Source organism: Xiphophorus couchianus, chromosome 7, assembly GCF_001444195.1.
Source record: "Xiphophorus couchianus chromosome 7, X_couchianus-1.0, whole genome shotgun sequence".
Lineage (NCBI taxonomy): Eukaryota > Metazoa > Chordata > Actinopteri > Cyprinodontiformes > Poeciliidae > Xiphophorus > Xiphophorus couchianus.
The window spans coordinates 5,373,857-5,394,960 of record NC_040234.1 but is presented as its reverse complement, the minus strand read 5'-3'; the positions used below and the strand labels follow the sequence as shown (position 1 = coordinate 5,394,960).

General features: G+C 42.3%; 1 protein-coding gene across 1 annotated transcript in view; it reads left to right on the top strand.

Moving 5' to 3' along the window:
- The window catches only part of itgav (integrin, alpha V), a 47,624-nt gene that overhangs the window by 4,516 nt on the left and 22,004 nt on the right, over positions 1-21,104 (top strand). Inside the window, exons 2-11 of the mRNA XM_028022286.1 lie at positions 966-1,096; positions 10,147-10,235; positions 12,633-12,747; positions 12,967-13,028; positions 13,903-13,951; positions 15,464-15,586; positions 16,913-16,957; positions 18,143-18,186; positions 19,726-19,782; positions 21,046-21,098. Coding sequence (XP_027878087.1) covers positions 966-1,096; positions 10,147-10,235; positions 12,633-12,747; positions 12,967-13,028; positions 13,903-13,951; positions 15,464-15,586; positions 16,913-16,957; positions 18,143-18,186; positions 19,726-19,782; positions 21,046-21,098 — 768 coding nt within the window. The remainder of the gene's footprint in view (positions 1-965; positions 1,097-10,146; positions 10,236-12,632; positions 12,748-12,966; positions 13,029-13,902; positions 13,952-15,463; positions 15,587-16,912; positions 16,958-18,142; positions 18,187-19,725; positions 19,783-21,045; positions 21,099-21,104) is intronic.

Sequence of the window (21,104 nt, the reverse complement as noted above, 5' to 3'; positions counted from 1 at the left end):
GGGCAAGTGAAGCCTGCTGACCTGCCAGGCTTGTAATACACTGGGGGAAACCCTGAGTTGTCCTTCTTTTGGAAACCTTTCACAACATGGCCTCTGACTTTGGGGATGTTCACACCAGGAAAACTATTTGCTACTTAATGACAGTTTTTCTCTTAAAATAGTTTTTCACTGATTTTATGATTCTGTCCGTGTTGATGTGCATCAATGACTGCATTTGCTAGGTCACTGCTGCCATCTTTCCATCTCAACATTGTGTTAAGACACACCCATGCGCTCCCATGTTTCTATAAAGCACATGCTGGTCTAACAGGGGAAGTTAAACTCTGTCTGAATTTTTCTAGTCAGCAATTTGCTGTTTTCCTGATGTTGTCAGCTGACATCCTAATACTCAGAACAAAAACGGCGACTGACCCGTTAGGTTTTTCCCTCGTCGTACGTTGCAATCCACTGGATTGCTTCCTGCAAATAAATCAGCTGCAATTAAAGCAGGCTGCTATGAACAAAGGCCTGCTGTTCTGAACACAGATGAAAACGGTCATCGCGGCAGGCAGCCAAGCGCTCGCTTTATAATCGCCAAGCTGCACTTGTATTTACAAGATTTGCAGAAGGGCAATAAATTCAAGAAACAAGAGTAACACAATAACCCTCATTTTATTTATTCTAGAACCTGAATGAGCGGTCACTGTTTTTCTGGCTGATATTTGTCTGTTAAAACCGTTTGACAAACGAGAGATATTACCAGGAGATTGAATGAATGAATGATTGAATGAATGCACTTTGATCTAAGCCAGTCCATTATAGCGCTGACTGCACTGATCTTTGAAAACTGAGTGATGACGATAGTCTGAAAGGGCATCTTCCATCCGCGACCCGATTCTTGTTGAGAAACTGTTAACGAAATGCCTCTCTTTTTGTCTGCGTTCCTCATCTCGCTGGTACTTGACCGCCTTCCTTTTCCTCCTCAGCTCCGACGTCCTCATCGGAGCGCCCCGAGACAACACATCGTCCAGCAGCACCGTGGTGGAGAGGGGAGCTGTGTACAGTTGTCCCTGGAAGAACTCCGCCAGCTGCCGGCAGCTGCTGTTCGACGACACAGGTAACCAGGAACAAACTCCCTAACGCACCAGAGAGCGACGTGTTTGTGGGGCGCGCAGTCACCTAAATACAGTTACCCTAAATAAAAAAGGAGTAATACATAGTTCATGCTCTCACTTTTATCGTCATCACAATAGCTCCACAAAATGTCGAGATTAAACTTTAAGTCCGTATCGCCCACCTCTACTGTGTCGGCGTTAGCATTTCGGTTTTAGTCAGGCGCAGCTGCAGGAGATGATAGAGTAAACCACAATGGGTTTATTCAGGAGTCTGCTTCATGCTGCACTTCCTGACTCATGACTAACTGTGAAAACGGTCTAAATTTGTCACAGACAGAGTGACCCCAGAGTGGCCTGGAAACAAAACGCCGTCTTACCCGTTAGGTTTTTCCCTCGTCGTTCATTACGATCCACTGGATCGCTTCCTGCAAATAAATCAGCTGCGATTAAAGTGAGCTGTGATGAACAAAGGCCTGCTGTCGCCACAAATATATAACTTTGTGTTTTACAGTGGAATCAATAGGTTAATGTGGGTTGAGCTCAATATGCTGCTGTTGCCTCGTGTCAGGACACATTCAGGAATGTATTTTAAAGGAGGAATGTAGGTTCATCTGTGGAGGAAAGTTCTCTTCCCCAGGTTTCTCCAAGTTGCAAGTGTTTCTTTAACAGGCTGTCCCCTCGCATTAAAAAGTCTGAAATTCATCTGTCTTAAATTAGGACCTTAAAATGCCTTAAATTCATCAGAAAACAAGCAAGTTGTCCTTAAATACGCTAATCAAATGTCTCAAGTTTTCTCGTATATTCTCCTAGCCTGTATGTAGTCGGGGACACCAGGTTGTCTACATATTAAAACAATTTCAGTGATTTAAACATGTTTTATTCTCCATTATGAGAACAGTCTGAAGTTTTTCTAATCATAAACATTGACCATTTTCAGGTGGTTATAATTGCCAAAATTATGAATATTTTTTTCTTGCTTAGTAATAAACAATATTTTGATAAAGCAAATAAATTAGGCAAGGTTTTTTTCCATTTAATGTGTGAATCACATTAAAAAAACAAGTTTTGCATGTTGTCCTTAAATTTCAGTTATTAAAAGAAAGACATTTAGTTTGCTCATTTTTGTTAGGTCAATTGCCTTCCAATTTTCTTGCCTAAAAAAAATATTGAGTTCATTTTCAGCATTAAGAAAAAGGATTTGGATGATGTGTTTTTGAAAACGCTCGTTGTATTTAGCTAAGTTTAATAAATGAATGAAAACCAGAGCTGGGTGAACCAAAATCTGCTTCTGAGTAAAATTGGCTGCATGGATGTGGTTTTATTTGAATAAAAAAAACATTATTATTAATAAGCCTGTCACGATAACAAATTCTGCTAGATGATAACCTGTCCGAAAAGTTATTGGAATAAACGATAATATTGTTTTTGAAACTGTTTTCAAGTAATTTAATGTTAATGGCACAATAATGCAAGAACACATTCTCAAAGAACAATAAACTTTAGATTCTAATGAGCATTTAACACTTGAACTGAAAAACATTTTAAATATCCAAAGTAAATAAAACAGAAACTACAAATAAAGTGAATTATAAAGTCTCTGTAAACAAACTTGTCCTCCATAAAGGCTATTTGAGACCAGTGACTGAAGTCTTCTTCATCCATTTTTTAGTAGAAAGGGAGAAAAACGATAAATCTGCAAATGAAAGTTGTTGAGCTCGTTTTAATTCATCATGCGATGAATTGATTTATTGCTTAGTGCGACAGATAAATGGTTAGTGTAAATTCCAAGTTTTCTATTGTAAAAAGATTTTATTTTTGTTAATAATTTTGCCATTAGTAAAACTGAAACATTTCCATCTCCATCGGGTCAGATTTGTATCATTTTTGACCTGCAAACAAAATCACACTAAAACTATGATTGACTGCTCCGCATCCTTACTTTGCCATCTCTGAAAAAGCAGATAGAAGGTTTTGATGTTAGTGAGCAAACACATTTTTAACCTCGATCTGTTTAAAGTTATCTGCTCTGTGAGATATCCTTCCTCTTCCGTTATCTGTGCTCTTTCCTTCCTGCTTCAGTCAGAAATGAGAGATATCACTGAAACATGATGTGGCAAATTAATAGAAATCTGCGTCAGACAAAGTCCCACACAGTTACCAGGAGATGGGGAGTGAAGACCGAGTGTGCCACAGACAGGAAACCAGTTTTTTGGTTGCTTTATTACTTGCATATCACCATGTCTTGGGGCGTGGCGGCATTGCCTCACTCCTAAGGTCTAACTCTGACCATCACCGTCTCTTACAAGTACGATTTCCAAACACATTTTAACCCCAGATGAAACACGCAAGCCTAGTAGATTTCCTAATGGCTGTAAGACTCAGTAACAGCTGTTATGTGCGGCCTGAATCATCGGTCCGGATCTGCATGTAACTCACTTTGTTTTCCTCCAGGAGATAAACACGATGAGTACTAAGAAAAACCTTGAAACCCAGAAGGCAGAGAAAAAGACAAACGAGCTCCATCTTGCTCCCTAAAACGTTCCCTCGTAGCAACTTGTGTTGCAATCACCGTCAGGTGTGCCGACTTTCCCAATTACAACGCATTGATGTTTCTCCGCCCGACAACTGGAGGTATTTCTATTATGTTGTGGCTTGTATCTGTTCCCATTCCTTCCCTGCTGTTAGAACGGCAGCTGGGTAAACACTCTGTAGGGCACAGACTTCATTTTAGCTGAATTGTGGCGACATCGCTCACACTTACTAATCACGTTAACTTTGTATCAGTCCTCTACTTTGCAAAATGCGTTGGGTTGGATCGCGTACAGGCCCATGTAAAAACGGCTAACCGATTCCCGTCTGCTTAGCCTGCTGCGTCGGAATGAGAGCTCATGTGTGACACTCAGCAGTTTCTTGAAATCAGGTCAGCTCTAAAAGCAGAGAAAACACTGGAAAGCTCTGATAAACAGAGAGAAGCTTTTGGAGCCGCTGGAACACAGAGTAGTTCAGGCCAAGAGGGACGGCCGTGTGTTTGTAGGACGGGGAGCTATTGTGTGTGTGTGTGTGTGTGTGTGTGTGTGTGTGAGTGAGTGAGTGTGTAGTCGAGTCTGGTTGGTATTCTGTGGCAGACCTCAGCAAACTGAAGTTGGCTGTAACAAACACACCACACTCTAAAACATTGTAGCCCTCACCCCCTCCCACTCTTTATATCCACTAAATAGACACTACAGCCCTGATATTCTACATGCTTGGAATAACTTGTGTGCTAAGTTATGACTGTGTCATTTCAGAGCAACATAGACAAACGAAATAAACACTTGATGTTTGTCTGACCTTAGGTTTCATTGATGATTTCACAATAAAATGCTACAAACGTGAAATCTGCTGTTGTCCTCTTGAGCGTCGCACTAAATTGATTTGTATAATATATTAGAATTTGCCTGCGATTGTGTTAAGGCAAGCCAGAAATTCACAAAAACGTTTTCAAGGTTTTTATCTTTCTGATAAATTGTTTGTCTTGGACACTCGGGTGAAGAGAGGTGCGGAGCTGTCCACTGACCACTACCTGGTGGTGAGTTGGCTCCGGTGGCGGGGGCGAAAGCCGGTCAGACCTGGCAGGCCCAAACGTGTTGTGAGGGTCTGCTGGGAACGTCTGGCGGAATCCCCTGTGAGACGGAGCTTTAACTCCCATCTCCGGCAAAACTTCGAACACGTCCCGGGGGAGGTGGGGGACATGGAGTCTGAGTGGACCGTGTTCCGTGCCTCCATTGTCGAGGCGGCCGATCGGAGCTGTGGCCGCAAGGTTGTCGGTGCCTGTCGCGGCGGCAACCCTCGAACCCGTTGGTGGACACCTTCGGTGAGGGATGCCGTCAGGCTGAAGAAGGAGTCCTATCGAGCCTTTTTGGCCTGTGGGACTCCGGAAGCAGCTGATGGGTACCGGCGGGCGAAGCGGCATGCGGCTCGGGCGGTTGCTGAGGCAAAAACTCGGGTGTGGGAGGAGTTTGGAGAGGCCATGGAGAAAGACTTCCGCACGGCTTCGAGGCGATTCTGGTCCACCATCCGGCGTCTCAGGGGGGGGAAGCGGTGCAGCACCAACACTGTTTATAGTGGGGATGGTGTGCTGCTGACCTCTACTCGGGACGTTGTGGGCCGGTGGGCAGAGTACTTCGAAGACCTCCTCAATCCCACCAACATGCCTTCCACTGAGGAAGCGGAGCCTGGGGACTCTGGGTTGGGCTCTCCAATCTCTGGGGGCGAGGTCGCCGAGGTGGTTAAAAAGCTCCTCGGTGGCAAGGCCCCGGGGGTGGATGAGATCCGCCCGGAGTTCCTTAAGGCTCTGGATGTTGTAGGGTTGTGTTGGTTGACGCGACTCTGCAATATCGCATGGACATCGGGGGCAGTTCCCCTGGATTGGCAGACTGGGGTGGTGGTCCCCCTGTTCAAAAAGGGGGACCGGAGGGTGTGCTCCAATTATAGAGGGGTCACACTCTTAAGCCTCCCTGGCAAGGTCTATTCAGGGGTCCTGGAGAGGAGGGTCCGTCGGATAGTCGAACCTCGGATTCAGGAAGAGCAGTGTTGTTTTCGTCCTGGTCGTGGAACACTGGACCAGCTCTACACCCTCAGCAGGGTCCTGGAGGGTGCATGGGAGTTCGCCCAACCAGTCTACATGTGTTTTGTGGACTTGGAGAAGGCGTTCGACCGTGTCCCTCGGGGAGCCCTGTGGGGGGTTCTCCGGGAGTATGGGGTACCGGGCCCTTTGATACGGGCTGTCAGGTCCCTGTATGACCGGTGTCAGAGTCTGGTCCGCATTGCCGGCAGTAAGTCGGGCTCGTTTCCGGTGAGAGTTGGACTCCGCCAGGGCTGCCCTTTGTCACCGATTCTGTTCATCACTTTCATGGACAGAATTTCTAGGCGCAGCCAAGGTGTTGAGGGGATCCGATTTGGTGGCCTCAGGATCTCATCTCTGCTTTTCGCAGACGATGTGGTCCTTTTGGCTTCATCAGATCGTGATCTGCAGCTCTCGCTGGATCGGTTCGCAGCCGAGTGTGAAGCGGCCGGGATGGGGATCAGTGCCTCCAAATCCGAGGCCATGGTCTTGAGCCGGAAAAGGGTAGAGTGCCTTCTCCGGGTCAGGGGGGGTGTCCTGCCCCAAGTGGAGGAGTTTAAGTATCTCGGGATCTTGTTCACGAATGGGGGAAGAAGGGAGCGGGAGATCGACAGGCGGATTGGCGCAGCGTCTGCTGTCAAGCGGGCGCTGTACCGGTCCGTCGTGGTGAAGAGAGAGCTGAGCCAAAAAGCGAAGCTCTCGATTTACCGGTCGATCTACGTTCCCACCCTCATCTATGGTCATGAGCTTTGGGTCATGACCGAAAGAACGAGATCGCGGATACAAGCGGCCGAAATGGGTTTTCTCCGTAGGGTGGCTGGGCTCTCCCTTAGAGATAGGGTGAGAAGCTCAGTCATCCGGGAGGGACTCAGAGTAGAGCCGCTGCTCCTTCACATCGAGAGGAGCCAGTTGAGGTGGCTTGGGCATCTGGTCAGGATGCCTCCTGGACGCCTCCCTGGTGAGGTGTTCCGGGCACGTCCCACCGGGAGGAGGCCCCGGGGAAGACCCAGGACACGCTGGAGGGACTATGTCTCTCGGCTGGCCTGGGAACGCCTCGGGATTCCCCCGGAGGAGCTGGAAGAAGTGGCTGGGGAGAGGGAAGTCTGGGCCTCCCTTCTGAAGCTGCTACCCCCGCGACCCGACCTCGGATAAGCGGAAGAAGATGGATGGATGGATGGATGGATGGATGGATGGATGATAAATTGTTTGATGAAGGACGTGATGACTTGTGACTTTGCTCCCCTCTATCTGGAACACACATGTGCAGTGTAGAACCTGTGGGAGTTCAACTCCTGTTTGTTTTTTAAAAAAACTGGATCAGTAGCAAATGTCCACATCTGAACTGGAGTTTAAAAGCCGTAAGTAAGTTGGAGATTAATATTGGCTATTCTTATAAAGTCTGTAAGGGTTGATGTCATTTTTCTTTGATCTTTCTTCATAAGCTTACTTTGAAGTTGGCAATAAAAGCAACCATCAATGAAATTAGGCAACTGTTGACTTGTTGTGGTTGTTGCAGGGAACTGTGTGGCTCTTTTAAATCAGCATAACCTTAAATTTCCCTACACAATAAACATTCAATGTTCTCCTTGGTAGCCAGAGTGTCAGTGGGTTAGGCTTCTTGGCTTTTGAAAGACTTGTTTTAACACCTGTGGAGCATTTGGCCTCATGCGGCACTCAGTTCCAGGCATGTTATGCCCATAAAAGGTCAATTCATCTTACATGGCCTTATTAAGTGCAAGTTGTGTAGCAGGCTGTTCAAACAGGAAGTTTATGTTCTCGCTGCATTCAGGCTGCAGCCCGAATGTTGCAGAAAGATGGATTTAGCAAATATCTGCACTGGTCCAGTGCCTTTAAGAAAAACTGACACTGAGAGGCTGTAGGGCCTAACAGAAACAGTTACTGAGTGGCCTAGTTGGATTGTTTGTGTGTGTGGGGGTGTGTGTGTGTTTTCTTACAAAGGAGGTCTTTGTCTTTGATTTGACCTGCATGATTGCTGACCAAAGCTTCACTGGAAGGGCAGAATTAACTGGAAGTCGTGTGTGTGTGAATATGTATGTGTGGTATGACTCTGACTCATTTCTGACTCTTTCATTTTGACCAACTCACCACCGTTCACCACAGTCTTTTGTTCCTGCTGTTTCTTTTAAATGCTCTTTTAGATGTCAGTCGTCTGATGTTAAAATGTGCTTCCCAGCTATTTTGAGCAACATGTAGCGGCAGCTATGCTGAAACAAAAAGATGTAAATATCTCCGACTTAAATCTATAGTTTTCTACTCTGCAATTATGCCGTCTTGTCTGTGCGGTAAGATGGGTGCCAAAATTATACATCCATTAACGCATAGCAGCAGTCATTTAAAACATAAAAATTGTGATTTTGTAAATGAACAATTTAATAAGGAAGATATTTACTCCAAAGTGCTTCCACTTTGAAATGACTGCGTTTAACATTTTGCATGATTTTCTACAGTGTGTCCATCTACTGCAACATGTCATGCAACACCAAGATTTTAACTAAACAAGCTTTAATTCATGTGAAAAACTAACTAAACATTTTCAACCTAAAGCTCCTAACGTGGCGCTCAGGAGGAGCGCGGCAGATGTCACCGTCGGAGAAAAGAGTTGTCCCATCAGACCGTCAGTTCCTGAAACCACACCAAAGAAAATGTTAAAAAAAGAAAACTTGTGGGGTGGACCACATTGCTTTAGACCACTGCTACTTTAATTATTAGGAGATGTATCTAAATGAACATTTTGAAACACTCTGGTTCTTTTTTGGTTAAATAGAAATTCAAGTGTTTCACAATTGAAGTTCAAAACGTTTAAAACTTCATGAGAATCACCCGCAATGTATGCATATGCTTAGAACATTGCAACTATTTCTTTTTTAAAATACCGCATGCCATATGTTGTCATTTTCTCATGAATTAAGGGAGACATGTTCTTTCCTGAGACTGAACTGTAATCATGTTGATCTTCCTTGAAATCATCAACCATCTCTATAATTATTATGAGCTGGTTTTAGAGGCGGAGGAGGATTTTGGTTGCAGCATTAGCTCTAGTGTTGCTAGTGTAGCATTATGGTTGTAGAGTCATGTTCCTCTTTCTCAACTGGTTTCTGTCAGCCCGTTGGTTTAGGAGGTAAGCGCTCAAATTGACAACAAAAACAGTCTGTTGTCGTGGCTACAGGCCTTCTAACATGGTAAATAGTTGATAGCAAACGCTCTGCATCCATTGGTGAATGATTCATTACCATACGGAGAGATTAGGGGTTCAGCATCTACTGCGTTGCCAAACTGGGATAAACAAATCCTGTTCAAATTTGTCCACAGTGGGGCGTGCCGTGGTGGCGTAGCGGTTAGCGCGACCCGTATTTGGAGGCCTTGAGTCCTCGACGCGGCCGTCGCGGGTTCGACTCCCGGACCCGACGATATTTGCCGCATGTCTTCCCTCCTCTCCTTCCCCGTTTCCTGTCAGCCTACTATCATATAAGGGACACTAGAGCCCACAAAAGACCCCCTGGAGGGGTAAAACAAAAAAAAATTTGTCCACCGTGTCTGATTGGCTTAAATGTGATTTAGCTGACACTTTTCTGGTAACACAGTTCTGAGAATCAAGGGATTTTTAAAATCTACTTTCCACATAAATGTTTTGTTTAATCAGGCTGGAAAATCCTAAAACATTTCTTCACTTTGTGTCTTGGCTGGCTGGAACATGTGTCTGCTTCCTTCATCTACTCATCTGTTTCCTTTGTGTCAGATTTGTCTGTGATTTATCTCTTTATTTATCTAAGCGACTCAGAGCTAAGTGATGTTTTCGGGCTGTGGTCTCTGAACTCAGCACGGCTTTACTCCTCTGTCTGTGGGCAGAGAGCTGGACAGAACCAGCCGCTGTTGCCTCCATTATCAGTGCTCTGTTCATACATACAAAGTGTCGGTGTCAAATTTTGGTACGCTTCCCAGTGCTTTTCCAGTACATGACTTGTTTCCTTAAAGCTGCAGTATTGTAGCTTTTATAAAAGTATATCTTTTTAACATGTTTTTTAAAACTGCCACCATGTTGTGACGGTGTGTTATGTGACAGATAATCTGTGAAAAGATCGATCCCCACCTCCTCCCTGCGCTGCTATTGCTTTCTGATGAGAAGCACCAAAAACAATCAATCAGAGCCAAGAGGCGGGTCTTAGCGCTGTCAATCAACCTTGTGAACGCTAATGTGCAAGTGGCGGAAAAGCAACTCACCATTAACTTTGAATCTTCTTTGTCCAGTAAGAACTGACACATTAGTTCTTGGTTATGGTGCATTCAGTGATGGGAGAAATTAGGGTATTTTTGATGCTTAGCCTACAGTCGGATACCTCTTACCAGTTGATTCTGTGAAAGAACATTATTTTCTGTAATCTAATTTAACAATCATCTCTTGTGCTTTTTTCTTTTTTTCTTTTCTCACAGATAACCGATTTAAAGATGGCAATCAGATCGAGTTTAAGTCCAAGCAGTGGTTTGGTGCCTCAGTGCGATCTGACGGAGAACACATCCTGGTAAGATCTTAAACACACACATTTGTGTTCAGTTCTCACTAGCTGTGTTAAAATAACAAATGTTACAAAAACTTTGTCAAAAACCAAAAATCAAACAATTTTGCAGTCACTGTGCCTCCAAGTAAGTTCAATTTACATCGCAAGTGAAAAAGTTTGTTCGCAGCTTATTCGTGGTTTTTGCCAGTGGCAACGTCCGGTTGTTGATTATGTGACGCGAAACAAGTGTTTCCATTGCAGTTTTGCGAAATAAACCAATTTTGGTACAGCCAAAAAAGAACAATTCATCCTTGCGCTAAAACTTCTTATTGAAAAACAAGTGTTTTATGAAAATGGCGTTTTTTCCGTGAAGCAAATTTATTTTCAAAATGTCAGATTGCTGAATTATATGGCCAATGGAAACACAGCCACTGTGGAGCACAGACTGCTCAAACTGGAGATATTAAGTGTTGCCTGGCATTCAGTCGTTTAAATTCTGTGCCATTTTGCGTTTGACCGCAGAGGATTAAAAGGTGAGGAACATTAATGCCGATGCAATGAGCGCAAGGTTTATAACATTGATCGAACAGATGCTCATTCTCTCCAGAAATCCTCTGGATTGGGCGCTGGGCCAAAAATGTCAAACTTGAGGAAGATTATAATTTCTCATTACCCATAAAGCAATGAGAAATAGACATAAAAATCCTCATAGTTTAATTACTTGTTAGTTTATTCTCCTGAAAGGTGGTGTGTATCAAAGGATGGATGTAGAAATACCAAAGTCCATGTTGTGGGGCGGGTCAGGGGAACTGGAAGCATGGAAACCCCCACCTCCTCTTGAACCTGAACAAAACAAAGGGCAGGGTTGTGCAGCAGTAGAAATAAGCCGAACACCTTTTCCATGAAGACGTACAATGTGTAGGAGGTGAGGGAATATAAACCCTGTGGTGCACACCTGGGCAACACATTGGACTGGAAATGAAATGGTAAACACATGAGACTACCTCAGCTATAGATTAAACACATTCACCTCATCTTCCCATTGCTTTATGCTGCTGTGACACTAAAAATCCTGAAACTCTGGGAGTCCTTTTTCCACCTGGTAGGAGTTTTGAATATTACAGTAGTTAAAACAAACTGTTCTTGGTTTAAAAGAAAAACCGGTCTAAGGTGTCTTCAGTTGGCTGAAGTTGACTTGGAGTCATGCAGAGTAGTAATAAAATGGTTTTATTGTGAAAAAGAGAACTTAAAACCTAAATCCATTTCATATAGCAGCTAAGAAATAAGCATTTGTCCTCAAATAAAGAAAATAGGGTATGTTTAACAAAGCCGTACAATATTGTTATGTTGTTTCTTCTATTTTAACATTTTCCATCATTGTTATCTCGCCTAATGCTTAGGGATGAACTGATAAATCATTCCCAATTTCCTTAATTTTGGGAGACTGGCAACTAGCCAGTAGTTACATGTGAAACCTCCACAAAGGTCAGAAAATCAGCCGCTGATCCGTTTTACTCTGCCATAAGACAGGGCTGACAGACAGACCCGTCTACCTGGGTACGTCTTCACATACACGGTTAACAATAGTCGGCCCACTGTTGTCAATTTGACGATACACGTGATGTATTAAAGAAAAAGGGATGCAGTGCTTTGCTAGTAATTGTCAATACTACAACAACTAGGTAGCAAAGTCCAAGAGTATCACATTTCACAGGTCAAGAAAGGTTTCAATTAAAAGCAACATATTGAGGGAGAGGAAAGTAGGCCAGCTATGCTAACTTGGCTAGCTTGACTTTGGTAATCTTAAGATTTAGATGTGCTGCGGAATTTGGTGTGTTTCAGATCAGTTAAGAAAAGAAGAAAAACGTCATCCACACACCAACTCTGACAGACCATCAGTAGAGCAGGTGTTTAAATTGGCTAATCAACCACCGCTGTGTTGAGATGATCTCTTATTAATAATCGTTAAATACACATCAAGCCTGAAAATATAATTCTTCACCAGTTTGAATGTTCGGTCCTCAGAGAGATGTTGTGAGTCAGTTGCTTTGGCAACGAGTCTGTGTGTAGCGTAGCCAACACAGAGGGCGAGGGGGGAAAAAAGAGTGATTTTGAGCTATTTTTGACGGTTTTTTCTACGTTATTCTTTGCTTTGCTGTGGCGCACTGCACTAAATTAATAATACCTACATCCCCAGGTTTCACTTTGTTCAAATTGTTCTGCCGAGGCAGTGCGGCTTTGGTTGGCTACTTCTGAGATTTAAAAACATTCGCATCGGCCAAAGTCTGACTTGGCAGGTCAGGCTTTTTAATGTTTGCTGATCTGTGATCGACCAGAAAACTGCGACCGGTGCACCTTCTGCTAGTAACCGTTTGCTCTGAGTTTGGGTCAGACATTCTGAATGTGTCTGTTGTATTTCAGGCCTGCGCTCCCCTCTACCAGTGGTCCACCTTCGGCTTCAGCGAGAGGGAGCCTGTGGGAACGTGTTACCTGAAGAAAGGAGACACAGTGGTGGAATACTCACCCTGCAGATCCAGTATGTTCTTCATTGTGTTATCTGATGCTTGATTTGAGGTCATCATGGAGCTTAGGCGGAAAATTACATTACTCCCAGAACATAGCAGCAAATCTTCCAGCTCAAGCTAAAACTAATACAACTTCAAAAAAACAGAGCATTACTTCCGGTCTCAGCCTTTATAAATGTGAGATTGGGATTTGATGTTTCCAATGTTTCACTTTTTTTTTTTTCCTCCAGGTTCCCACACTCCAGAAGGACAGGGTTTCTGCCAGGCTGGCTTCAGTGCAGACTTTGTTAAGGTAGGCAGGCAGCACAAAACCCAAATAGATCATCATTTAAATATTTATGGAGTTAGTTTTAAACAGTTTTTATTATGTGACATAGACATGTGAGGCCAATTTATGCCTCACAGGCATGTAAGTTGTAAATGAACTGAGCTTGTGCAGTGTGTGTAAAGTCAGATCATCACTCATGGTGCTTATAAGCTGGCCAGTTACATTGCTGCAAGTGTTTAATGATTAATTAGAGCAAAGAAAATCATGAAATGTTTTTTAAGTAAACATGTCTGGATTTCAAGGACTTTTTATTTTCTGTAAATCGATCATTACGTGTTCGAACTAAGATCTCTAGCAATATCACTAATATAGAAATTAACACAATTCTGCATTTAATTTGAACAACACTTTTGAAAATAAAACAAAGTATAGCCAATACAATTAGACATAAATTCATGAAATTGATATAAATCCATGCTAAAGGTGGAATAAAATGGCATGTTCAGTTACATTGAGGAACATTTTGGATTATGTAATCTTAATTATAGAAAAATTTGCAAGAAAGCCTCAGCAAAAACACTGGGTTCCAAAACAGCCATTGTATTTTTATGAGTTTTCTGCTGTTTATGGAGTTAAAAATCTTTGGTTATGCTAGTAGAAGTTTGTAGGTAGCGTCGGCGTCAAATTAGTTCTTGTTTGAAAAGTCAAAAGGAAGACTAGTTTATTCCAGCAATCCATGTTTGCTTTTTATTTTATCCTTTCAATATGGGAGGTCTTTTATTCTTCCCACATCACAGGACTATAAACATGCCCTGATGTTTATGAACCTGAAAAATAAAGTGAGCGTAATACTGAATTTGGTTTTTCTTTCTTTCTTTTTTTCTGTTTATGCCTTCAGAAAAGTAACAGAGTTGTGGTGGGAGGACCAGGCAGCTTCTACTGGCAAGGTGAGTGTTCAGTGTTCAGATCTGGATAAATTACTTTCATTCATTCATTATTCTGCTTTATTTTTGTTTGTTTGTTGTTGTTTTTTTTGTTGCTTGTTTTAAATGGAGGTTTGAGTTCGGTATCTGGGTGCAGATACCGAACTCCAGGATTTCTTCTAAAAACTTGCAGAGCTTGTTTGAAACCGCTCTCAAGGTTTCCTCTGGATAGTTATTCTGGTACAGATTAGACCTTGATGTAACCAGAATAAGTCTGAGCCTTAGTCTCTATTACCAGAGTGTTTTGGCCAAGACATATAAGAGCTAAAAAGCAGTAATTAATGACAACAAATGCATTCAGTCCCAAAAGATGTACCCATCACAACAGAATGTTAACATAAATAGTATCTGTTTTATATTTTCTTTCTACATTTTATTTCATTTTTGCATGTAATGATTTATAGTTGCTGGTAGGTGGGTCTTATTATATTAGGACAGAGCTGGGCAGCCCTTACTGCTCCCATCTGTTTCCTGCCTTTTAAATGACACTAAGCTGCTCCCAGCCATCTAATGTTTAAATCCTTTATTTTAAATAAATAGTGTCACGTCCAGCTGAAGCAGAGTGTCTCAAAAATGTTGGAGGAGGTGCTAGTGAAACTTTTACATTTGCCCCAAATCACCCCACACCCCCCGAAAAACGTCACCGTTGAATTGTACGACCATAAGCCTTCTCTAGATCCACAGAGAGCTGATAGGCTAGACGACCAAACTCCCACGTTTCCTTAAGCAACTCCGCAAGAGCAAAGATTTCTCCACTTGTCTTACGGCTGAGACAAAATCCCACAGTGGTCCTCCTGGAGCTGAGCTGCATTGTTCAGTCAGAAACTCTTTTCCAACATTGATCCACGTATTTGACACACGCTCCACATTGAACCGAAAAAGCTGTTCTGAATGTGAGCAGTTGGGTATAATTCTGACTCTGTGCCTCGTCTCACACCGGACAGCAGCTTGCGTCATCACCGCCTTAAGAGTTTAATGAGGGGGTGAGGTTCAGGTGGGCCGAGCGGCAGACGATGTGTCCACAGCGGCAGATGGATGTAATCCCCGTTAGCCCGTCTGACCTCAGAGGGCGTGACATCCTGAACGCTGACTCAGGAGCATACATGCTTTCTGGCTGCGTGGAGCGGCTCCTCCTTGGCTGTGTTCTCCTAATTATTGTTTCCTGTTGAGTCAACAACCACACACACACACACAAACACACACAGAGCTCTGTTTCTGATTAGACGGCTGTTAGCATCATGTTCCCGTGGCTGCTTTAATAATGTCGGGGCGGGGGTTTCTACACCCAAAGTGTTCTTTAAAATAAAATTTTTAAAAAACCCTATTACTTTCACTTGTTTCTCTCTTATTTCTCTCTCTGTATATTTTTCCTTCCTAACTTTATGTTTTAGATTTTCTTTTCCAGTTTTGGACTTTTCAGATTGCGGGATCTTGAATCTCGATTTGTTCCTCAACGTTCTCCTCTTCTCTCCTCAGGCCAGTTGATTTCAGACAACGTCGACGAGATTTTAAAACGCTTCAACAACGACTACATCGCGCCGTACGGAACCACACTTTCCACCAAACCAGCCGGTGCCCAGTATGACGACAGCTACCTCGGTATTCACACCCACACACACACACACTGATTAAGACATTCTATGCTGCCAAAGGTTTTCGCTCTCCCGTCAGGATGATCAAATTCAGGTGCTCCAATCACTGCTATGGCATCAAGCCGGTATTTCACAGAGGAGTTGAGATTGGCTCAAAGATGGCTGCATAAAGAGTGAGTTTCCATGGCGATTTGGTTGAATCCAAGCCTTACATCACCAAGTGCAATGCAAGGTTTCGGATGCAGTGCTGTCAAGCATGCCATTAGGTCTGAAACGATTATTCGGACTCATCGCGATGAATCGGTGATTTAGTTAATCGTCAACTAATTTAGCGATCAATCAATCGTTTCAACCGTTTGCTGAAAGCAATACTCAGAGCAGTAATTAAGCTAAAACTGAACAAATGTATATCTACATTTGCCTTTAAAATAATAATAAAAAAAACTTTCTCCGTAAATGATTTTTGCCTTCAGGTTTTTAGCTTCCGGTTCAAATTCTGTAAAATCAATCTCCTGTTAGGCACCTTTTGCTATCCATAATTCTTAATCGTTTAATCTAAAAAATAATTAACAAATCAGTTCTACATTGTACTGATGCTAAATCTAGGTAACTCAAGCTTTTCACATGCTGATGTTGCAAGTATTTTTTTTTATCTTGTAGATCCATCCTTTGCTACAAAAGGTCAAACTTACGCTAAAGGAATGCTGCGTTATTTCATTTTAGGCAGTAATATGTTTATTTTCTTATTTAAAAACCAAATTATTTGTTTATTTGCATTATTTAATGCATTTCTAATATAGGGCAGAAAAGCGACTTCAATGGTTAAATGAAAAATCTGCAGAAGGTGTGGAGTTTTTCCATCCGATTAATCAATTAATTATTGCAATAATCAATCAGTCCAGCAGACATGTCTGGGTTTGACTGTTTCCAGGGTAACAACAGTTGCTTATCCGTATCTATGAAGTGTATAGTTTGGTAGAAGGTCTCAGGACTCAGCTCCTTGGTTCCAGTGAAAGGAACTCCTAATTGTTCAGCACACCACAACTTTCCTGCCTCCATGTTTGTGGGAGTAGTTTGGGACTCAGCAGCTTCCTGTTCCAACATGACCGCTTGTACCAGAACACAAGACAAGATCCTTAAATATGTGGATTAGCAAGTTTGATGTAGGAAAACTTGACTTTTCTGGAGACCAAAAAAATGGTGGCTGAATACTTTGAGCAGTTTACAGAGGCTTTTTGAAGGGATTTCTTGATTTCCGCCGCATTAACGTAAACACCATGACTTGAAGCCTAGAAGGTCACAGGATCTGAATCTTTCTCTCTCTGTCGAACAGGATACTCTGTGACGGTCGGGGATTTCAACGAGGATGGGAAGGAAGGTATGTCCGCGCTGATTCCAACAGTACCAACACTTTTTTGAGGATGCATCTGCTTATTTAGTTTTATTTCCCCCCCTCATAAAACTCAATGAACTGGAACTGTTTGAATGTTTACAAAAAGACATGAAGAGCTGAAACTGGGTTAAGTTTGCTAAGTGCTTGAAATAGAAGTCAATTCGATTTAGAATGTGACGTTTCAGCGTCTCGTTGTGACACTCGGGGTAAAATCAGTTTGTGGTTTTGCTGTACTCGCATGTCTAAAAGGTAAAATTAAAAACAAAAAAGTACAAAGGGACAGGCAAGCAACAACTTGATCCCACTGCTGCAAATTTATGGAAACATTTTGACATGTAAACAGAAAAAAACAATTAACGCTGTTGCAAAAGCATTTCTACTAGCGCTATGTTGTGGGGGAAAAAAAACTATTTTACCAAGCACTGTCAGGCGAAATCACTCAATCAGGTTTATTCATATACTGTGCACCATACAGAGGCTGCCATCAGTGAGGCTCAGGCAGAGGGAAAGAGAAGAAGCAAGTAGAAATCGATTAGGGCTTGTTTTGAGGAGTGGATCTTGTGCTGTGCATTTGTGAATTATGAGACAGTTTTAGTTCCATAAAATTGCTTTGGAAATAACAATAGTTATTTAGCCTAGAAAACAGGGGAAGGTGGCAGGTAATGCAAGCTAACCTCTTCGTATTGGGTGTCGTATGTTTGCAGCGTTTCTCAAAATGACAATATTAAAGGCTTTAGCGACTGTTGTTCAAATGGAAATGATCATTTTAATTTATCATGCGATTAATTGATTTATTGCTTATTGTGACAGGCTTAATCATGTGGCGCTAGTCTATAACATGTTATGTTATTTTGATACAAATTCAGAAGGAAAGTAGAGATTTTGTAGTTTGAAGCTCATATTGTGTAGTAGAGCATTCTACCTTTTTGCTTTTTGGCTGCTTGTAAAGTAACACAAGTAAACCAGCAACTAGTTATTCAGTCAGGCTTCCTGCTCTGGTTGCCAACCTGCAGTCAGCTGCTTAACAGACATCCCACTTGGTGTAATATTTTTAAAGTTTAACCTTTACTGCCAGTACTAACAGCAATAAACAGAGGTTCTTAAAAACAACAAATGTCCCTGGATTCTCCACTTAGATCTCATCAGTTCTCTCTATTCTGTCTTCAACAGATTATGTGACTGGAGTGCCGAGGGGGGACAAGGCACTGGGTTATGTAAGTGTCACAGGCCAAACTTGTTGCACTTAAGCTTCTGTTGCCCATCTGTGATGTGAGACAATAACTTTTTTTCTACATTCTAGGTAAATTGCATATTGATTTAGCAACGAGTTAAATGCTACATTGCTCTAAGTCCACAAATGCCTCTAAATCCTGAAGGTTATGGTTTCACATTATCACTGCATTCAGACCAGTTAGAAAACCTTTCCCCACCTCTGCTGTACTTTTTTGCATAACATCTGACAGGTTACATGTTTAAATTGTTTTAGTTATGCATCTCAAAGTATATAATGCCTCGGTGTAAAAAAAACAAAAACATTCTTAAATGAGTTATTATGGTGTCTGTGCATTTTTTAAAAACTCTTAAATTTCTGCATCTGAAATTAAGGCCTTGAAATGTCTTAAATTCATTTTAAAAATATTTTAATCACGGATCTTAAATTTGTCTCGGAGGGACTAATTAATGTAGTTTATTTTTCTCACAAGACGTTTCTGTCAGGCAAATGTTTTGAGTCCTATGCATTCTGTGTGAGAGAGCAGTCGGTGATACACAACTATGTGGGGTTTCACAATTATCTTCAATCAAAGACAAAATGTTTGCAGAGCCGACATTTAAAATTGATTCAGATTCTATTAGTGATTATATATTAAGCTAACTGTGCTAACTGTACTAACAGTTAGCAATGTAGTAGCATTACCAACCGATTTCTCTGTGCACCTCTGCTAATCAATGTGTCACATTATTATAAAAATAACAGCTGACCGTGGGTCTGATCAGTGTTTTAAGGAACTTGACGATCACTACCATGTTCCTGTCTCTGTTTCTGCTTGCAGAATGTGTCTCGTCTACTTGAAATAAACGAGAAGTGTTTTTTTTTTTATTTTAAATTGCTCTTAAAGCTGCAGTATGTAGGTTGTTTTTTAAAAATCTTTTTCTTTTCTTACATATTTGTTGAAACTGTCGCCATGTTGTGACAGTTTGATATGAGACATAATCTGTGAAAAAGTTGAGGTCCTCCATCTTCTCCCAGTGCTAACTAGAAACAACCGATCAGAGCCAGGAGGCGGATCTTGTGTGGTGCTATTTTCACTTCCTCTCTTGCTCTCCGCTTCAGCTAGCATAGCCTGTCATGAATGCTAAGGCTAGTTAGTATAGCCTCAGATGACGGGGACTAAACGGTAAAGTTGTTTCTCTGCTATTAGCACATTTGGCGACGAGTACATGAGGTTGATTAACAGCGCTAAGACCCGCCTCCTGGCTTTGATTGGTTGTTTTTGGTGCATTTCTTCAAACGACAATAGTAGCTCAGGGAAGAGGTGGAGGAGATTGATCGTTTCACAGATTATCTGTCTCATAACAAATGTGTAAAAAAACACATGTTTTAATAAAAGCCACAAAGTGCAGCTTTAAACCCATTTAATTATATGTTACATTATATGTTACTATCATTTTAAAAAGGTTCAATTAGCAGACTAATTGATCAGATCTCGGTGTAGCCGGTGTGATTTTTATTATGTTCTGCGTTGCTGCTTCAGGTGAACATCTTCAATGGAGCCAACATGGAGTCCATGATCAACTTCACCGGCTCGCAGGTAAGCCTCGGTAAATAACGCAAAGCACAGGCGGCGAGTTCTGGCTGCGTAGATGTGTCATTTCCCACAGTGCAGGTCCGCTCGGCACCATCTGGAACGAGTGTGGAAAAACCGTCTCCTCTCATAAAGTCGCCCCCGTGCGAGCCAGCAGTAATTAACCTAAATGCGGCGCAGCAGAAACAGTCATTTCGTTTTGGCACGTAATTGTCCGACAGAATGAATGAAATTACATGTTCAATGCCGTTAAGATCAGCTGCACTGCAAATGAGTTACGGCCGCACGGGCAAGAGGCAGGAAATTAAAATAGTTCTGCGGCATCCAGATAAACTTTTCAACCTGTATTCAGTTTGCGGTAAACCGTTGGATAATGTCTGCAAAAGCAGCCTTGTAGTGACGTGGCTGCTGAGGAGGAGAAGCTCTGCTGCTCCGCTGACTGACTGACTTCTGGCTGGATTTCTTTCTGTCCACATGATGGAGAATCTTCTCCTTTTAACAATCAGGCAGCTGATTTTCTAACCTACATAGCTCCATATGCAGGCCTGTCACAGAAACAAGTTTTTATAGGACGATAACTTGTTCCAGAAGTTGTCGCGATAAGCGATATTGTTGTTGTTTCGAGACCATCTTCATGTGATTTGATAACACATTCAAGAATCAATAAACTTTCAATTCTAATGAACATTTAACACTGGAACTGGAAGACATTTTAAATATATAGAAAACAACAGCAAATGAAATGAATTATGGAGTCAAAAAAAAAGGTTGAGACCAAAGCACCACTGAAGAATTTTTTTCCAGTTCTTAGTAGACGGAAAAGAAAAATTATAAATCATGCTCGTTTTAATTTATCATGCGATTAACTGATCTATTGCTTATTTCGAAGTTTTTGATCTTCTCCTGTTACAGCCTCATACTTCATGCACCTCCATCACCTAAAATGTGGGAAAGCCCAATTTGTTTAAAACCCCTCTGGTCGTTCTGGGTCATATTGACGCTGAATGAACTCTTGATGCTGGCGGCGGAGGTCAGCGGGTTGAAAGGACGGGAAGAGGAGGTTGTGATCGCCTTCTTGTTCCTGCCCGTCCTGAATAACCCAACAACCTTTATCATGTTGTCTCTCTCTGAACATCTTGTTTACGTCCGTGGCTCGTTGACTTCTGTTCTCTATTGCCGCTCATGCTCCCGTAGAGCACTCTCTGACCTTTGTCCTGTCTTCCATGTTTCAAAGTCAGCTTTTCTACCTCCCCTCTCTCTCTTGTGCAGTTGGCTGCCTACTTTGGATATTCAGTAGCTGCCTCTGATGTTAACAGCGATGGGTAAGT